This window comes from Salmo trutta, chromosome 31 (assembly GCF_901001165.1).
Source record: "Salmo trutta chromosome 31, fSalTru1.1, whole genome shotgun sequence".
Lineage (NCBI taxonomy): Eukaryota > Metazoa > Chordata > Actinopteri > Salmoniformes > Salmonidae > Salmo > Salmo trutta.
In genome coordinates, this window is record NC_042987.1 from 34,631,537 (window position 1) to 34,649,864 (window position 18,328).

General features: G+C 43.5%; 1 protein-coding gene across 1 annotated transcript; it reads left to right on the forward strand.

Annotated features, from left to right (window-relative positions):
* The first annotated feature begins 4,132 nt into the window (after positions 1 to 4,132).
* Positions 4,133 to 15,292, forward strand: LOC115170086 (regulator of G-protein signaling 5). The gene is made up of 5 exons (XM_029726353.1): positions 4,133 to 4,263; positions 4,790 to 4,945; positions 11,798 to 11,859; positions 12,004 to 12,170; positions 14,590 to 15,292. Exons 1-5 carry the CDS (start codon positions 4,220 to 4,222, stop codon positions 14,749 to 14,751), a joined length of 591 nt encoding a protein of 196 aa, XP_029582213.1. The 5' UTR covers positions 4,133 to 4,219; the 3' UTR covers positions 14,752 to 15,292.
* The last annotated feature ends 3,036 nt before the right edge of the window (positions 15,293 to 18,328 follow it).

The following is an 18,328-nucleotide window of genomic DNA, read 5'->3' on the forward strand; positions in this document are numbered from 1 at the left end:
GCATTGAGGGAAGGGTTGGCTGTAACATTGAGGGAAGGGTTGGCTGTAGCATTGAGGGAAGGGTTGGCTGTAGCAGTGAGGGAAGGCTTGGCTGTAGCATTGAGGGAAGGGTTGGCTGTAGCATTGAGGGCAGGGTTGGCTGTAGCATTGAGGGAAGGGTTGGCTGTAGCATTGAGGGAAGGGTTGGCTGTAGCAGTGAGGGAAGGGTTGGCTGTAGCATTGAGGGAAGGGTTGGCTGTAACATTGAGGGAAGGGTTGGCTGTAGCATTGAGGGAAGGGTTGACTGTAGCATTGAGGGAAGGGTTGGCTGTAGCATTGAGGGAAGGGTTGGCTGTAGCATTGAGGGAAGGGTTGGCTGTAGCAGTGAGGGAAGGGTTGGCTGTAACATTGAGGGAAGGGTTGGCTGTAGCATTGAGGGAAGGGTTGGCTGTAGCATTGAGGGAAGGGTTGGCTGTAGCATTGAGGGAAGGGTTGGCTGTAGCATTGAGGGAAGGGTTGGCTGTAGCAGTGAGGGAAGGGATGGCTGTAACATTGAGGGAAGGGTTGGCTGTAGCATTGAGGGAAGGGTTGGCTGTAGCATTGAGGGAAGGGTTGGCTGTAACATTGAGGGAAGGGTTGGCTGTAGCATTGAGGGAAGGGTTGACTGTAGCATTGAGGGAAGGGTTGGCTGTAGCATTGAGGGAAGGGTTGGCTGTAGCAGTGAGGGAAGGGTTGGCTGTAACATTGAGGGAAGGGTTGGCTGTAGCATTGAGGGAAGGGTTGGCTGTAGCATTGAGGGAAGGGTTGGCTGTAGCATTGAGGGAAGGGTTGGCTGTAGCATTGAGGGAAGGGTTGGCTGTAGCAGTGAGGGAAGGGATGGCTGTAACATTGAGGGAAGGGTTGGCTGTAGCATTGAGGGAAGGGTTGGCTGTAGCATTGAGGGAAGGGTTGGCTGTAACATTGAGGGAAGGGTTGGCTGTAGCATTGAGGGAAGGGTTGGCTGTAGCATTGAGGGAAGGGTTGGCTGTAGCATTGAGGGAAGGGTTGGCTGTAACATTGAGGGAAGGGTTGGCTGTAGCAGTGAGGGAAGGGTTGGCTGTAGCAGTGAGGAAAGGGTTGGCTGTAGCATTGAGGGAAGGTTTGGCTGTAACATTGATGGAAGGGTTGGCTGTAGCAGTGAAGGAAGGGTTGGCTGTAGCATTGAGGGAAGGGTTGGCTGTAGCATTGAGGGAAGGGTTGGCTGTAGCAGTGAGGGAAGGGTTGGCTGTAGCATTGAAGGAAGGATTGGCTGTAGCAGTAAAGGAAGGGTTGGCTGTAGCATTGAGGGAAGGGTTGGCTGTAACATTGAGGGAAGGGTTGGCTGTAGCATTGAGGGAAGGGTTGGCTGTAGCATTGAGGGAAGGGTTGGCTGTAGCATTGAGGGAAGGGTTGGCTGTAGCAGTGAGGGAAGGGTTGGCTGTAACATTGAGGGAAGGGTTGGCTGTAGCATTGAGGGAAGGGTTGGCTGTAGCATTGAGGGAAGGGTTGGCTGTAACATTGAGGGAAGGGTTGGCTGTAGCATTGAGGGAAGGGTTGGCTGTAGCATTGAGGGAAGGGTTGGCTGTAGCATTGAGGGAAGGGTTGGCTGTAGCATTGAGGGAAGGGTTGGCTGTAGCAGTGAGGGAAGGGTTGGCTGTAACATTGAGGGAAGGGTTGGCTGTAGCATTGAGGGAAGGGTTGGCTGTAGCATTGAGGGAAGGGTTGGCTGTAGCATTGAGGGAAGGGTTGGCTGTAGCAGTGAGGGAAGGGTTGGCTGTAACATTGAGGGAAGGGTTGGCTGTAGCATTGAGGGAAGGGTTGGCTGTAGCATTGAGGGAAGGGTTGGCTGTAACATTGAGGGAAGGGTTGGCTGTAGCATTGAGGGAAGGGTTGGCTATAGCATTGAGGGAAGGGTTGGCTGTAGCATTGAGGGAAGGGGTGGCTGTAACATTGAGGGAAGGGTTGGCTGTAACATTGAGGGAAGGGTTGGCTGTAGCAGTGAGGGAAGGGTTGGCTGTAGCAGTGAGGGAAGGGTTGGCTGTAGCATTGAGGGAAGGTTTGGCTGTAACATTGATGGAAGGGTTGGCTGTAGCAGTGAAGGAAGGGTTGGCTGTAGCATTGAGGGAAGGGTTGGCTGTAGCATTGAGGGAAGGGTTGGCTGTAGCATTGAGGGAAGGGTTGGCTGTAGCAGTGAGGGAAGGGTTGGCTGTAGCATTGAAGGAAGGATTGGCTGTAGCAGTAAAGGAAGGGTTGGCTGTAGCAGTGAGGGAAGGGTTGGCTGTAGCATTGAGGGAAGGGTTGGCTGTAACATTGAGGGAAGGGTTGGCTGTAGCATTGAGGGAAGGGTTGGCTCTAACATTGAGGGAAGGGTTGGCTGTAGCATTGAGGGAAGGGTTGGCTGTAACATTGAGGGAAGGGTTGGCTGTAACATTGAGGGAAGGGTTGGCTGTAACATTGAGGGAAGGGTTGGCTGTAGCAGTGAGGGAAGGGTTGGCTGTAGCAGTGAGGGAAGGGTTGGCTGTAGCATTGAGGGAAGGTTTGGCTGTAACATTGATGGAAGGGTTGGCTGTAGCAGTGAAGGAAGGGTTGGCTGTAGCATTGAAGGAAGGGTTGGCTGTAGCATTGAGGGAAGGGTTGGCTGTAGCATTGAGGGAAGGGTTGGCTGTAGCAGTGAGGGAAGGGTTGGCTGTAGCAATGAAGGAAGGATTGGCTGTAGCAGTGAGGGAAGGGTTGGCTGTAGCATTGAGGGAAGGGTTGGCTGTAGCATTGAGGGAAGGGTTGGCTGTAGCAGTGAGGGAAGGGTTGGCTGTAGCATTGAAGGAAGGATTGGCTGTAGCATTGAGGGAAGGGTTGGCTGTAGCAGTAAAGGAAGGGTTGGCTGTAGCAGTGAGGGAAGGGTTGGCTGTAGCATTGAGGGAAGCGTTGGCTGTAACATTGAGGGAAGGGTTGGCTGTAGCAGTGAAGGAAGGATTGGCTGTAGCATTGATGGAAGGGTTGGCTGTAGCAGTGAAGGAAGGGTTGGCTGTAGCAGTGAGGGAAGGGTTGGCTGTAGCAGTGAAGGAAGGTTTGGCTGTAGCAGTGAGGGAAGGGTTGGCTGTAGCAGTGAAGGAAGGGTTGGCTGTAGCAGTGAGGGAAGGGTTGGCTGTAGCAGTGAAGGAAGGGTTGGCTGTAGCATTGAGGGAAGGGTTGGCTGTAGCATTGAGGGAAGTGTTGGCTGTAACATTGAGGGAAGGGTTGGCTGTAGCATTGAGGGAAGGGTTGGCTGTAGCATTGAGGGAAGGGTTGGCTGTAACATTGAGGGAAGGGTTGGCTGTAGCATTGAGGGAAGGGTTGGCTGTAGCAGTAAAGGAAGGGTTGGCTGTAGCATTGAGGGAAGGGTTGGCTGTAGCATTGAGGGAAGGGTTGGCTGTAACATTGAGGGAAGGGTTGGCTGTAGCAGTGAGGGAAGGGTTGGCTTTAGCATTGAGGGAATGGTTGGCTGTAGCAGTGAAGGAAGGGTTGGCTGTAGCATTGAAGGAAGGACTGGCTGTAGCAGTGAGGGAAGGGTTGGCTGTAGCATTGAGGGAAGGGTTGGCTGTAGCAGTAAAGGAAGGGTTGGCTGTAGCATTGAGGGAAGGGTTGGCTGTAGCAGTGAAGGAAGGGTTGGCTGTAACATTGAGGGAAGGGTTGGCTGTAGCATTGAGGGAAGGGTTGGCTGTAGCAGTGAAGGAAGGGTTGGCTGTAACATTGAGGGAAGGGTTGGCTGTAACATTGAGGGAGGGGTTAAATTCAGATGAAAAAAATGTCATGCAGTTTTTGTGTTTATGATAAGGGATGGACATGAAAATGAAATATATTTGTGAACATGTCATAGTTAACGTGTTTTAATAAAACGTACAAAACTAAATCAGAGAAAGTTCTGTTTTTAAAGGATTTTGTGACATTTTGTGTGGCCGGATCCCAGAGGGTGAATGACCCCCTACATTGGTTCATGTCCTTTGGGAAATAACTAATGTGATGTCAACATGAGCCACCCAGATGTCTCTTCTCTCTAACTCTGTGAACCTTCAGCTGGACTTCCAACACACTGTCTGATTGGCTGGCCCGTCTCCTCTTCTTTAGGCCCTTGGCCAATAAGCTGTCTCTATATAGCATTACATTCTTTTAGGCGACAGCAGAACTTGAGGACAGATCTTTTCACAGAGTGATTCTACAGACAAACTAATAGTGTTAGGCTTAGAGAATGTGTAAAGGGTTTGCAGTCTTACAGCAAACATGTCTTGAGAGGTGAGTGCAGTTCTATATGAGCATTCTGTCCAAATAGTATATATTCTGAATGAATGTTCACCTTGTAAGCTATGTAAATACATACTTCATCTTTTCCAATACAACAGTTTAATCTTAGGGCTCTGTTTGATTGATTATTTGTTAATTCTATGTAGGTTTTTGCCTCTCTGCAGTGTGTTTGCTTTACATGGTGCTCTATCAGGGTCTTTAAAATCATGCCAACAGTTTAACACTTAAACCCTGTTTAGTTGTTTAAATGTTCTTTTACACTTTTTTAACACTTGTTGTTTAACACTTGTTTAAAGCTTTAACACTTGTTCTCCTGACTCCTAATGTTTGCCTGGAAATGTACAGTATATGTGTTCTTTTCAAATGTTCCCTATTCACTTTTTAGATTTTTTTATTGTTGTTGTTGAGAATCTGCTTACTAAGACTGATCTGAGTGATTCTGATTCAAACGTCAGACAATAAATGAATCTTTGAGTGGATGATATGCCAGATTGTCAAATTCTCTGTCTTCTTCTAGGGCTAAACATATCAAGGTGAAGTTTGGTACCCTGCTCCAGAGGCCAGACCATGAACACACTGAGAATGTCATCCCCTTTCAGAAGAAACCTGAGAATGTCATCCCTCTTCCAAAGAAACCTGAGAGATGTCTGGAGACGCCTCCGAAGTATGACAGGTAATGGGAAAACTTTCAGAATAAGTCATTGGCCATGTCCGAAATCTGTCTTGCCTATATTTCTTACATACTGTGTACTAATTGTACTGCATACATATACACATGAGGTTGTTATTTTACCTGATCGCTGTGGTCAGCATTTAACTGCACACTTTTGTCCATTCTAAAATAATTCCAAACAGTGCACTGTGCACCTGCCATTTCAGCCAGTCATCTCTGCCTTGTGCAAAATTTCAGTGTTCAAAATTGAACCACACTGCATTCTGGAGCAACATTTTTAAGTCTATTTGCTATTTTTCCATGCCTCTGAAAGACAGAAATGATAAATGGTGTGATAGCCTACATTTCTTTGCCATCTTTTTTTGCAATAATTGTAATTATTCTGATAGGCTTATGTTTTACCGGTGTGGCGTACCCCCACTATTTATTTTTCTGGAACTCCGTACCAGCTAACTTTTACCCCTGGTCACAATGATAAAATGTAAACACAACTGGAGACACCTCATATTTGGAGACAGGACGACAGCTTTATGATAGCTAGCGAAAGAGTGTAGAAAACTTTGGTAACTAATTGTAAATAACTTTAGGTGGCTAGCTAAGCATCTTTTGTCTGTCTATCCATCCACATCCCTCTGTCCAAACGTCATGCCCACTAACTTCTCTACTCCACAATGATGTATGGAGCGATCGATAGAGCAGCGAAATTGAATTCAGGATGAGACGTCTGGCAAAAGCATTTTGGCTGTGGAGCAAAGCAATTCACTTACTTACAATTAATTAGCAACCACACCACTCTTTGATAGCAAATGCAACCCAAAACAGCAAGGTGTCTCCAGAAATGTTTACTTTTTGATGTTTTATGACATCTTCACTTTCCAGATTGTTATTCTGATATTGAAGCTTAAAATGTTTTTGCCAACATAATGTGTATACACTATATATACACAAAAGTTTGTGGACACCCATTCAAATGATTGAATTTGGCTATTTCAGCCACACCCGTTGCTGACAGGTGTATAAAATTGAGAACACAGCCATGCAATCTCCATAGACAGACATTGGCAGTAGACTTTCAACGTGGCACCTTCATAGGATGCCAACTTTCCAACAAGTCAATTTGTAAAATTTCTGCCCTGCTAGATCTGCCCCGGTCAACTGTAAGTGCTGTTATTGTGAAGTGGAAACGTCTAGATGCAACAATGGCTCAGATGCGAAGTGGTAAGCCACACAAGCACACAAAACGGCACCGCAGAGTGCTGAAGAGCATAGCACGTAAAAATCGTCTGTTCTCAGTTGCAGCACTCACTATCGAGTTCCAAACTGCCTTTGGAACCAATGTCAGCACAAGAACTGTTCGTCGGGAGCAAATAGTTCTTGTTCGCTCCCAATGAACAGCTCGCCGCCCATGGACTCTGGAGCATATTGCCAACTGTAAAATTTGGTGGAGGAGGAATAATGGTCTGGGGCTGTTTTTCATGTTTCGGGCTTGTTGGAAAGGTGGCATCCTATGACGGTGCCACGTTGAAAGTCACTGAACTCTTCAGTATGGCCATTCTACTGCCAATGTTTGTCTATTGAGATTGCATGGCTTTTGTCCTCGATTTTATACACCTGTCAGCAACGGGTATGGCTGAAATAGCCGAATCCACTAATTTGAACGGGTGTCCACATACTGCTGTATATATAGTGTATATATTTTTGGTGGGCAAGGGTGTTGTGCACCCTAGAAACAAATATGTTTTGCCTAGAGAGTTCAGTTGTTATTCTAAAAGTTCAAATGTTGATTGATATTGACACAGTCATTCAGAAAAAGCACACTTTATTTTGATATATATTACTTTGTAAATTGTACACAGTCTCTTTGAGAACATCAGTCATGTCAGTCATGTAGAGTTACGACTTGAGAAGAGAGCAATTAATAATGCTTTGATCAAAAAGTACTAAAAAGTATATTTTGTATTGAACCAAGCCTTATTAAAGTTGTGAGTAATTTTAAAGGTGCAACACAAAATGTCTGTTTCCGCCCGGTTTGAAACAAGTCAGAACGGGAACAGAGAAACTAGGAGAGAATATTGCAGCGGGAAGAAAAGATGACAATCCTGGGAGAAAGTGATGCTAACAAGCTAGCTAGCTAGCATCTTCTCTGGTCTGTGGAAATTCGCATGAAGGAGTGATAAACTCAATCAACTACCTTCATATGGAAAGAATCAACAATGGTGTTGAATAGCACTTCACAGGCTTACGCTACACAAAACAAGTCTGAACAAGACTGCAGCACGCAAGGTCTTCGACGACTTCGTTCTACGCTTCGGCCACCCATCCGATATCATCATGAGGGAGTTTGAGAAAATAACTATTCAGAAGAATGGGATACCATCACTGAAGAACAACCTCATATCATCCACAGTCAAACCTCAGCGGAATGCTTCAATAGAACACTCTTAAAGAACACTGGAAGAATCACAGAAACCGAACTGGTGGGTTTTACCTCAACATTGTTCATGCCTACATTTCAACAAGTTTTTCCTCCCTTGTACCTTCTCTTAGGATGTGAACTGGACAATGCCAATCAACCTGGTGTACCTAAGAGACGAAGAAGGAACCACACAGTCTTGCGTGATATGCAGAGAAATGGAAGACGCGTCAATGCGAGAAGAGTAAGACATCACGACAATCTCATGGAGAAAATACACAAAACACAACAAATCTTAAAGAGAGAAGAACAAGAAAACATCAGTGGGACATAAACAGCCGAAGACTCATCCCATGGATACTCAGAATGTTTAAGTGAGGAACAGTACACCATGTAGATTACAAGATGAGAGTGAGGCAAATGTCTTCCAACCTGCAGTAACAGAGCATCTTGTAGAAGCGGAAGCTGGAGCCAAAGCCGAGGCACCAGAGTAAACTCAAGATGGAAGTCATGGAACTGAAGAGGAACCTGAACAAGACCCAGAACGGGAGCATAAGTAGGATGAAGGTCAAGCTGAGGATACAGAATGAGAGGATGATCAAAGATCACCAGGAAACCAGAACAGGTGTCATGTAGCTTGTGGAACAAGCATTGCCTGTTAAAATGCAGGGGAAAAAACTTGATTATCAGAAAAATACAAGACAAGTCAAGAAGAACAAGTTCACCGTGAAGTTCAAGAAGAAGAATTGTTATTACTTCAAATCAAATTTTATTAGTCACATGCGCGGAATACAACAGGTGTAGACCTTACAGTGAAATGCTTACTTATGAGCCCCTAACCAACAATGCAGTTTAAAAAAAATATATAAATGAGTAAGAATAAGTAATAAAAGTAACAAGTAATTAAAGAGCAGCTGTAAAATAACAATAGCAAGACTATACACAGGGAGGGTACTGATACAGAGTCAATGTGCGGGGGCGCCGGTTAGTTGAGGTAATATGTGCATGTAGGTAGAGTTATTACAGTGACTATGCATAAATGATAACAACAGAGAGTAGCAGCGGTGTAAAGGGGGGCGGGGGGTGGGGGTGGGGGCAATGAAAATAGTCTGGGTAGCCATTTGATTAGATGTTCAGGAGTCTTATGGCTGGATCCTGGATGTCAGGAAGCTTGTCCCCAGGGGTGTACTGGGCCGTACGCACTACCCTCTGTTTGCCTTGCGATCGGAGGCCGAGCAGTTGCCATACCAGGCAGTGATGCAACCTGTCAGGATGCTCTCAATGGTGCAACTGCTGAACCTTTTGAGTATCTGAGGATGCCAAATCTTTTCAGTCTCCTGAGGAGGAATAGTTTTTGTCGTACCCTCTTCACAGCTGTCTTGGTGTGCTTGGACTATGTTAGTTTGTTGGTGATGTAGACACCAAGGAACTTGAACCTCTCAACCTGCTCCACTACAGCCCCGTCGATGAGAATGGGGACCTCTTTTTCCTGTATTCCACAATCATCTCCTTTGTCTTGATCATATTGAGGGAGAGGTTGTTGTCCTGGCACCACATGGCCAGGTCTCTGACCTCCTCCCTATAGGCTGTCTCGTCGTTGTCGGTGATCAGGCCTACCACTGTTGTGTCATCGGCAAACTTAATGATGGTGTTGGAGTCGTGCCTGGTTGTGCAGTCATAAGTGAACAGGGAGTACAGGAAGGCACTGAGTATGCACCCCTGAGGGGCCCCTGTGTTGAGGATCAGCGTGGCGGATGTGTTGTTATCAACCTTTACCACCTGGGGGTGGCCCGTCAGGAAGTCCAGGATCCATTTGCAGAGGGAGGTGTTTAGTCCCAGGGTCCTTAGCTTATTGATGAGCTTTGAGAGCACTATGGTGTTGAACGCTGAGCTGCAGTCAATGAATAGCATTCTCACATAGGTGTTCCTTTTGTCCAAGTGGGAAAGGGCATTGTGGAGTGGAATAGAGATTGCATCATCTGTGGATCTGTTGGGGTGGTATGCAAATTGGTGTGGGTCTAGAGTTTCTAGGATAATGATGTTGATGTGAGCCATGACCAGCCTTTCAAAGCACTTCATGGCTACAAACGTGAGTGCTACGGGTCGGTAGTCATTTAGGCAGGTTACCTTAGTGTTCTTGGGCACAGGGCTATGGTGGTCTGCTTGAAACATGTTGGTATTACAGACTCAGACAGGGAGAGGTTGAAAATGTCAGTGAAGATACTTGCCAGTTGGTCAGCGCATGCGCACAGTACATGTCCTGGTAATCTGCCTGGCCCTGCAGCCTTGTGAATGTTGACCTGTTTAAAGGTCTTACTCACATCGGCTGCGGATAGCGTGATCACACAGTCTTCCGGAACAGTTGGTGTTCTCATGCATGTATCAGTGTTATTTGCCTCGAAGCGAGCATAAAAGTAGTTTAGCTCGTCTGGTAGGCTCATGTCACTGGGCAGCTCTCGGCTGTGCTTCCGTATGTAGTCTGTAATGCTTTGCAAACCCTGCCACATCTGATGAGCGTCAGGGCCGGTGTATTACGATTCGATCTTAGTCCTGTATTGATGCTTTGCCTGTTTGATGGTTCGTCGGAGGGCATAGCGGGATTTCTTATAAGCTTCTGGGTTAGAGTACCACTCCTTGAAAGCTGCAGCTCTAGCCTTTAGCTCAGTGCGGATGTTGCCTGTAATCCATAGCTTCTGGTTTGGGTATGTACGTACGGTCACTGTGGGGACGACATCATCGATGAACTTATTGATGAAGCCAATGACTGATGTGGTGTACTCCGCAATGCCATCGGAGGAATCCTGGAACATATTCCAGTCTGTGCTAGCAAAACAGTCCTGTACGTAGCATCTGCTAAGGAGGATATAATTATGGTCTGGTTTGCCAAATGGCAATTGTACATCGTCATGGTGACAGTAATACAGTTACGTTTGCAAAGATTGGTAAATTCTGAGTCGAACTAAAAGGATGCACTTTGAGCGCACATCAGTGGAGAATACAACTGTAGCAGAATATTATGTTTGTTATAGAAGTCTTCTGTAATTGTTATTGCAATTCATGGCATTAAGATCTAATCCGCATTTTGGGAAACAGCGCCATGTTCGCCCCAGCACCTTTGTTATTGTTTTTGTTTTGTTGATGTAACGGAGGAGAAATGGAAGAGAGGAGCGCGGTAAGCATGGTAAAAAAATCTGCCTTACATATTCTGCTGTTCTATGACGTGTACAATGATGTCCGAGTGGAAAAATACAGTGTTTGTTGTTTGCAGTAATTTCTTTGTTATTGTAATATCGTAAACGGACAAGGCAGTTTCACCAATTATGTGAAATAATTTACCCACACGACCCAACCCTAGAGAGACAATTATTATTGTAAAAGCTCAAATGTTGAATGTCATTATATTATACCTGTCATTATATTTACAAATTCATGTTCTGCAGTGTTATGTTTCTACATTGTGAAAAAGCACATTTTCCATTGTGATACATTACTGTGGAAACTGTAGACTGTCTCTTTAAGAACGTATATGACAAAAAACTAAACTAATAAAAAATACATTTTGCTTTCAACCAAGCCTTAATTTAAGTTGCCAAAAATGAGGATGGACAGGATTTGCCTGAGTCATTTAAAGGGTGCGAAGAGGATTTGCCTGAGTCATTTAAAGGGTGCGAAGAGGATTTGCCTGAGTCATTTAAAGGGTGCGAAGAGGATTTGCCTGAGTCATTTAAAGGGTGCAACAGAAATAATTGTACAAAAGGAGTCTTTAGATTCTTTAGATTCTTTAGAAATTCAGCTTCTCTGGAAAGGATCTGATGTGATTGGTCAAAAGACCAATTTGTGGAAGAAATATCATAATTGGGCTGCCTATGTAAACGCAGCCATACAGTTCAACATACACGCACACACACCCACACGCTCACACACACCAGCAGCATACCACCCTGCGTCCCACTGCTGACTTGACTCTGAAGTTAATCAAGATCGGTCCCTGGATGGGAGACCAGATGCTACTGGCAGTGGTGTTGGAGAGCCAGTAGGAGGCCCCATTTCCTCTGGTCTAATAAAAATATCCCAGGGCAGTGATTGGGAACATTGCCCTGTGTAGGGTGCAGTTTTTTGGATGGGACGTTAAACAGATGTCCTGACTTTATGTGGTCACTAAAGATCCCATTGCACTTACCGTAAGAGTAAGTGTGTTGACCTGGGGTCCTGGCTAAATTCCCATTCTGGCACTCATACAATCATGGCCACTTAGTCATCCCCAGCGTCCAATTGGCTCATTCATCCCCCTGTAACTATTCCCCAGACCATTGCTGTAAATGAGAATGTATTCTCAGTCAACTTACCTGGTAAAACAAGACATGCAAACATAAAAACACATCTCTATTTTGTGGACATCCTTTATACAACACATTATAATAAAATATGTCTCTTTCAAGACCATCAAGAGCGGAAGCATCGCAGTGGGGGAAGGCCCTGGACAATGTACTGACCAACAGCTGTAAGTTTCAGCAGTCATACAATGGTTAAATATCAGTATTTTGACATATTCTAATGAGACTATGTTGCAGTCAATCATTGACTCTGCTTTGGTAAACTTCAAATCAGATAACTGTTACTGTATTCCTCTTCCTCTCCCTAACAGATGGCCTGGCTACTTTCAGGGGCTTCCTGAGGTCAGAGTTCAGCGAGGAGAACATTGAGTTCTGGGTAGCCTGTGAGGACTACAAGAGGACCAGAGAAACAAGCAAAATGGCTGCCAAGGCTAAGAGGATTTATAAGGAGTTTATACAGACCGGAGCCCAGTGGGAGGTTTGTTCTAATTCTCCTTTTTCCAGGGTTGTGTTCGTTAGGCACCAAACTGAAGAAAATAGACTGAAATAGGGAGGGACTATCTGGACTTGTCCAATAAGAAGCGCTCGTTTTAAGTTTTCTGTTGTGCGCCCTAATGAACACAACCCTGTTTCTGATACATTGACATAGGGATGAAATGACAATGGGCATGATGTCAATCCTCGAGCGCAATTCACCAAATTAGATGAGTACTTTAGTTTTGAAACTCTGTCAATATTGGTTTGGTAAATATTGGTCACTGAACACGTGCCAGTCTCAAGTGTCACAAGGACATTGTGTTTGGGGGAGAATTGGTTTTTAATGGGTCGTGTGATGAATAGGATGTGTTTGGGGGAGAATTGGTTTTTAATGGGTCGTGTGATGAATAGGATGTGTTTGGGGGAGAATTGGTTTTTAATGGGTCGTGTAATGAATAGGATGTGTTTGGGGGAGAATTGGTTTTAATGGGTCGTGTAATGAATAGGATGTGTTTGGGGGAGAATTGGTTTTTAATGGGTCGTGTGATGAATAGGATGTGTTTGGGGGAGAATTGGTTTTTAATGGGTCGTGTAATGAATAGGATGTGTTTGGGGGAGAATTGGTTTTTAATGGGTCGTGTAATGAATAGGATGTGTTTGGGGGAGAATTGGTTTTTAATGGGTCGTGTAATGAATAGGATGTGTTTGGGGGAGAATTGGTTTTTAATGGGTCGTGTTATGAATAGGATGTGTTTGGGGGAGAATTGGTTTTTAATGGGTCGTGTGATGAATAGGATGTGTTTGGGGGAGAATTGGTTTTTAATGGGTCGTGTGATGAATAGGATGTGTTTGGGGGAGAATTGGTTTTTAATGGGTCGTGTGATGAATAGGATGTGTTTGGGGGAGAATTGGTTTTTAATGGGTCGTGTAATGAATAGGATGTGTTTGGGGGAGAATTGGTTTTTAATGGGTCGTGTAATGAATAGGATGTGTTTGGGGGAGAATTGGTTTTTAATGGGTCGTGTAATGAATAGGATGTGTTTGGGGGAGAATTGGTTTTTAATGGGTCGTGTGATGAATAGGATGTGTTTGGGGGAGAATTGGTTTTTAATGGGTCGTGTTATGAATAGGATGTGTTTGGGGGAGAATTGGTTTTTAATGGGTCGTGTGATGAATAGGATGTGTTTGGGGGAGAATTGGTTTTTAATGGGTCGTGTGATGAATAGGATGTGTTTGGGGGAGAATTGGTTTTTAATGGGTCGTGTGATGAATAGGATGTGTTTGGGGGAGAATTGGTTTTAATGGGTCGTGTGATGAATAGGATGTGTTTGGGGGAGAATTGGTTTTTAATGGGTCGTGTGATGAATAGGATGTGTTTGGGGGAGAATTGGTTTTTAATGGGTCGTGTAATGAATAGGATGTGTTTGGGGGAGAATTGGTTTTTAATGGGTCGTGTGATGAATAGGATGTGTTTGGGGGAGAATTGGTTTTTAATGGGTCGTGTAATGAATAGGATGTGTTTGGGGGAGAATTGGTTTTTAATGGGTCGTGTAATGAATAGGATGTGTTTGGGGGAGAATTGGTTTTTAATGGGTCGTGTGATGAATAGGATGTGTTTGGGGGAGAATTGGTTTTTAATGGGTCGTGTGATGAATAGGATGTGTTTGGGGGAGAATTGGTTTTTAATGGGTCGTGTAATGAATAGGATGTGTTTGGGGGAGAATTGGTTTTTAATGGGTCGTGTAATGAATAGGATGTGTTTGGGGGAGAATTGGTTTTTAATGGGTCGTGTGATGAATAGGATGTGTTTGGGGGAGAATTGGTTTTTAATGGGTCGTGTAATGAATAGGATGTGTGTTTGCTGACTAAAGAACAGAGACGAAAAGCTTAAAATCATCTATTGATGTGCCAGACCAGGGAATTAGTATTTACACACTACCTATAGTATTACACACCTGGCCCACTGCGTGAGGTTATACAGAGTACAGTGGTCCTAGACTGTACAAACATTACACAAATACTGTTTGTTTTTCAGAGGTATTACCATAGTAATCAGTCAATGATAGTCCAATGGTAAGATTAGGTAGTCTTACCATAGAAGAGTTACGATATGATAATCGATACGATACTTTACTTTAGTATACATTTTCATGTAATATTCATTACAGTGCAATTTCTTATTCTAAAACAATTCATGCTATATACTGCATCTAGAAAAAGTACATTATCTTTAGTGCACTCTGTGGTCAACTTACCTACATTTTGTCACATCTGGATTGACCTAACGTACCGAATACACGTCACATACGCCCAAGCTCTGTAACATAGGATACACTGAAAGATGGACCTTCTCATTATAAAAGGCACTATCCCTCAAGTCATTTGATTCTAATGCTTAGCTGACTCTCTGCCTCCAACAGGTGAACATTGACCACATCACCAAGGACGTAACAGTAAGGAACTTGGGCCGACTGACTCCTATGACCTTTGACCTAGCCCAGAGACAGGTCTTTGCCCTCATGGAGAAAGATTCATACAGGAGGTTCCTCAAATCCAACCAATACCAGGAGATTATAAAGTAGAAACTCAAACACTGATTGGCTAGAGTCGTGTCATCAGACTGATTGGTTGGTTGGTTGGTTGGTTGGTTGATTGATTTATCAATCATGTCATTGGACTGATTGGAGGGTTCGTTGGGTGAATTACTGATTTATTGATTGGTCTGTTAGTCATTTTTTGGAATCTGATATTTAAATTACACACTAGCACCTATTTACCTGAACCATTATTCAACTGATACAGTATCTAAAGGAAATAAATATTACACACAAAACATATTTTTTTAAGTCTTAATTTTAGCACTGCAATGTATAAATGAATACTTCAGAAGTATGACGAAGAGTGTGTGTGTGTGTGTGTGTGGTTTGAGGAAGGATGGGGAGACAATGCAGTGACAACACAAGTTAACCTCTATTCACATAACTAGCTATGCACACCGCTAACAGATGATATAGTGAGTACATCAGAGCTTTACCTGACATGTACCACACACCTCTGAAAATAGAAAGTGTCTTCATTCATTCAATTAATTCAATCTGCAATAAAAAAAAACATGTCAAGATATGTAACTTTTTCCAATCTGTATAATTTATTTCACTGTTGAACATCAGTGTTGTTGCTACCCTAGCAACCGTGGCTTCTCTTAAACCTCGTGTTCATAACTCTTATCGTCATGGCTTTGAAAATAGGCCTGGTGTGTCGAGAAGGGGCTTTCAAGCTGAAGCAAAACTGTTATACTTTGTTGAATTTAGGTCAGCTAAAGAAAGAGGACTGAGAAAATTGCACCTTTTTCAGCTGCTCTTGCCTGTAATGATAAATAATAAATGAGTACAGTCAGTACCCAGACTGAAGCATTGCAGAGGAACAACCTTTGTGTCAGATTAGGGATTTGAAGGTGTTGTACGAATGTTATGCCCTTGAGCACTTGCTCATGTCACATAAGAAGGGTTTTTTTGGGGGGGGGGGACTTACTCTGCATTCTGTTCAGTGAGGTGTATTGATGTTTCTGGCTACTCTCTGTGCCTTGGTTCAATGAGTTATTTCAGACGTCATCCCGACTCAAAATAGTCAAACCTAATTTCCATCAAGACGTGGACATTTTGTCACTACTTATTGTGTCAAACTCTAAGTGAAATTAAAAAGCGGAACTATTGTCGTCAGACCATTCGGTAGAAAGAACCATCGAGACAATTTTCTGGTCAATTTGAAATGGTGCATTATGGGTGCACTGTGGGCAATTCCACGGTCACGGAGACTCCGATTTTTCACTTTCAATTGTATGCCAAACTAAAAACCATTGATTTCAAAGTTTAACAAATCATACAACTCTATGCACAATGACTACTTTGAACAATTGCCACAGTCAAAAACAAAAACGTACAGGGGAGAGTGTGGTAAATTGAGCAATGTTTTACATTCAGCATCACTCTGTCAGTACATCACTGGGGCCGAGCTCCCTGCCATCCAGGACCTCTATACCAGGCGGTGTCAGTAGCAACCACCTGAGGATCTGTCTTTTTCAGCCATCTATAAGTAATCATTTAATACAGTTGAAATGTTTACAAATTAGATGTGCTGAAATGAAAGCAACATCCAAAAATGAACACTCAGATTATAGTGATATTATGTCTGATCTCAAAAAACAATGTCAAGTATATATAGAGGTGTAATCTAGAGCCAAACCTGTTGATTTTTAATCTGAGACTATCCTGCTATTGAATTATGCAAGAGAACATGACAAACACAGTAATTAATGAGTCAGTCTAGACATCGCAGGTGAGTGCAGGTAGGCCTAGACAGAGTAAGGTTTTGGTGGTTGCAGCCCTGTTCCACCCCTGTATTTATGCAAATAAGTATGTAGTTATGCAAAGTAGGCACATAAATGTCTTTATTTTAACACAAAATAATTACAAAATACCTGATACCTTTATGAGTGCATTCTAAGATAAAAAAAAATTACAATAAATTGAATACTGGAATTTCCACCAAAATCCCTGAACTCCATTAATTGTCAGTGCCAGTAAAATGTTTAAAGTGCTATAATACAGTCAATAGTTTAAGGATAAAAAAAATTAAAAGTGTTTGGATGAACTTCTCCATTGTCCAACTGTTGCATTTATTAGAATTGTTTTTCAAACCTTTTATCAATTTTGATGACACTTGCTAATGTCAGAAGAAGGCCCCAAACATTTTCAATTACTCCAGCCACCCAAGCCATAGACTGTGCTCTCTGCTACCGCACAGCAAGTCTGGAACCAACAGGACCCTGAACAGCTTCTACCTCCAAGCCATAGACTGTTCTCTCTGCTGCCGCACGGCAAGTCTGGAACCAACAGGACCCTGAACAGCTTCTACCTCCAAGCCATAGACTGTTCTCTCTGCTGCCGCACGGCAAGTCTGGAACCAACAGGACCCTGAACAGCTTCTACCTCCAAGCCATAGACTGTTCTCTCTGCTGCTGCACGGCAAGTCTGGAACCAACAGGACACTGAACAGCTTCTACCTCCAAGCCATAGACTGTTCTCTCTGCTGCCGCACGGCAAGTCTGGAACCAACAGGACACTGAACAGCTTCTACCTCCAAGCCATCTGCTAAACAAGACTGCTAAATAGCTAATCAAACGGCTACCCGGACTCTCTTGTACTGACTCTACGCACACACTGGACTCTTCACACACTCTTACACTGACTTTTACTTGGTCACTTTACCCCTACCATTACAGTCACACCTTTACTTTTCCACATTTTGTTACGTTACAGCCTTCTTCTAAAATGTATTACATAATTTTGGCCCTCATCAATCTATACACAATACCCCATAATGGCAAAGCAAAAACAAGGTTTCTAGAAATGTTGTAATCTAACAAAATGTGGAAAAGGGGAAGGGGTCTGAATACTTAACCGAATGCACTGTACATAGCTACCTCAATTAACTCGTACCCCTGCAGCTTAAGTTGACTACGTTAAGGGTAAGTTAAGCCGCCTACAAATTTCTGTACTGAATGAAATATTACCACTACCTTTTTAAAATCATGTCTATCTTTATTTCCCAAACACAATTCAACAATCACAATAGCAATTTTTTGTCTTTTAATAATTTAACACAGTCTTAACACCTAACAAACTTTGTACTTTTGTAAACACTTTTAAAATAGGGCAGGCCTGTTGTTACCCCATATCCCAGCGACAATGCCTTGCATTACGCCAGGGAACAAATACTTCCAATTGATCAACTTGCCATTGGCTCAACTTACCCGATGGCCATTGACACTCCTTACCCCAAGGCAAACATTTTACTATATTAGCACACACAGCTACAAGGAAGCACTTTCATGCTAGGTTGAGGACCTAATATTAAAACTTATAGACTCCAACTGATGTATAGAAAAATATTAAAATGATCTACTTTACATTAATTTCACTTGATGAAAATCTGTTTTTTGGACCCAACTCCTTCTCAGACTCAATGAAAGGATGACCACTTCCTAAATATTTGCTCAAATGATTAATTGTATGTATGGTTTCCTAGAAACAACTTACCCTTTTGGCTCAACTTAACCCACTCTCCCTTACTGAAAAACGGTGCAGATGCAAAGTTTGT

Bases quoted from the DNA above. Each gene is read 5' to 3' on its own strand.
- LOC115170086 (XM_029726353.1), top strand. From the start codon at position 4,220: ATGTGTAAAGGGTTTGCAGTCTTACAGCAAACATGTCTTGAGAG. The intron at 4,264-4,789 runs GTGAGTGCAGTT...GTCTTCTTCTAG, and splicing joins CAGCAAACATGTCTTGAGAG to GGCTAAACATATCAAGGTGA. The intron at 4,946-11,797 runs GTAATGGGAAAA...GTCTCTTTCAAG, and splicing joins ACGCCTCCGAAGTATGACAG to ACCATCAAGAGCGGAAGCAT.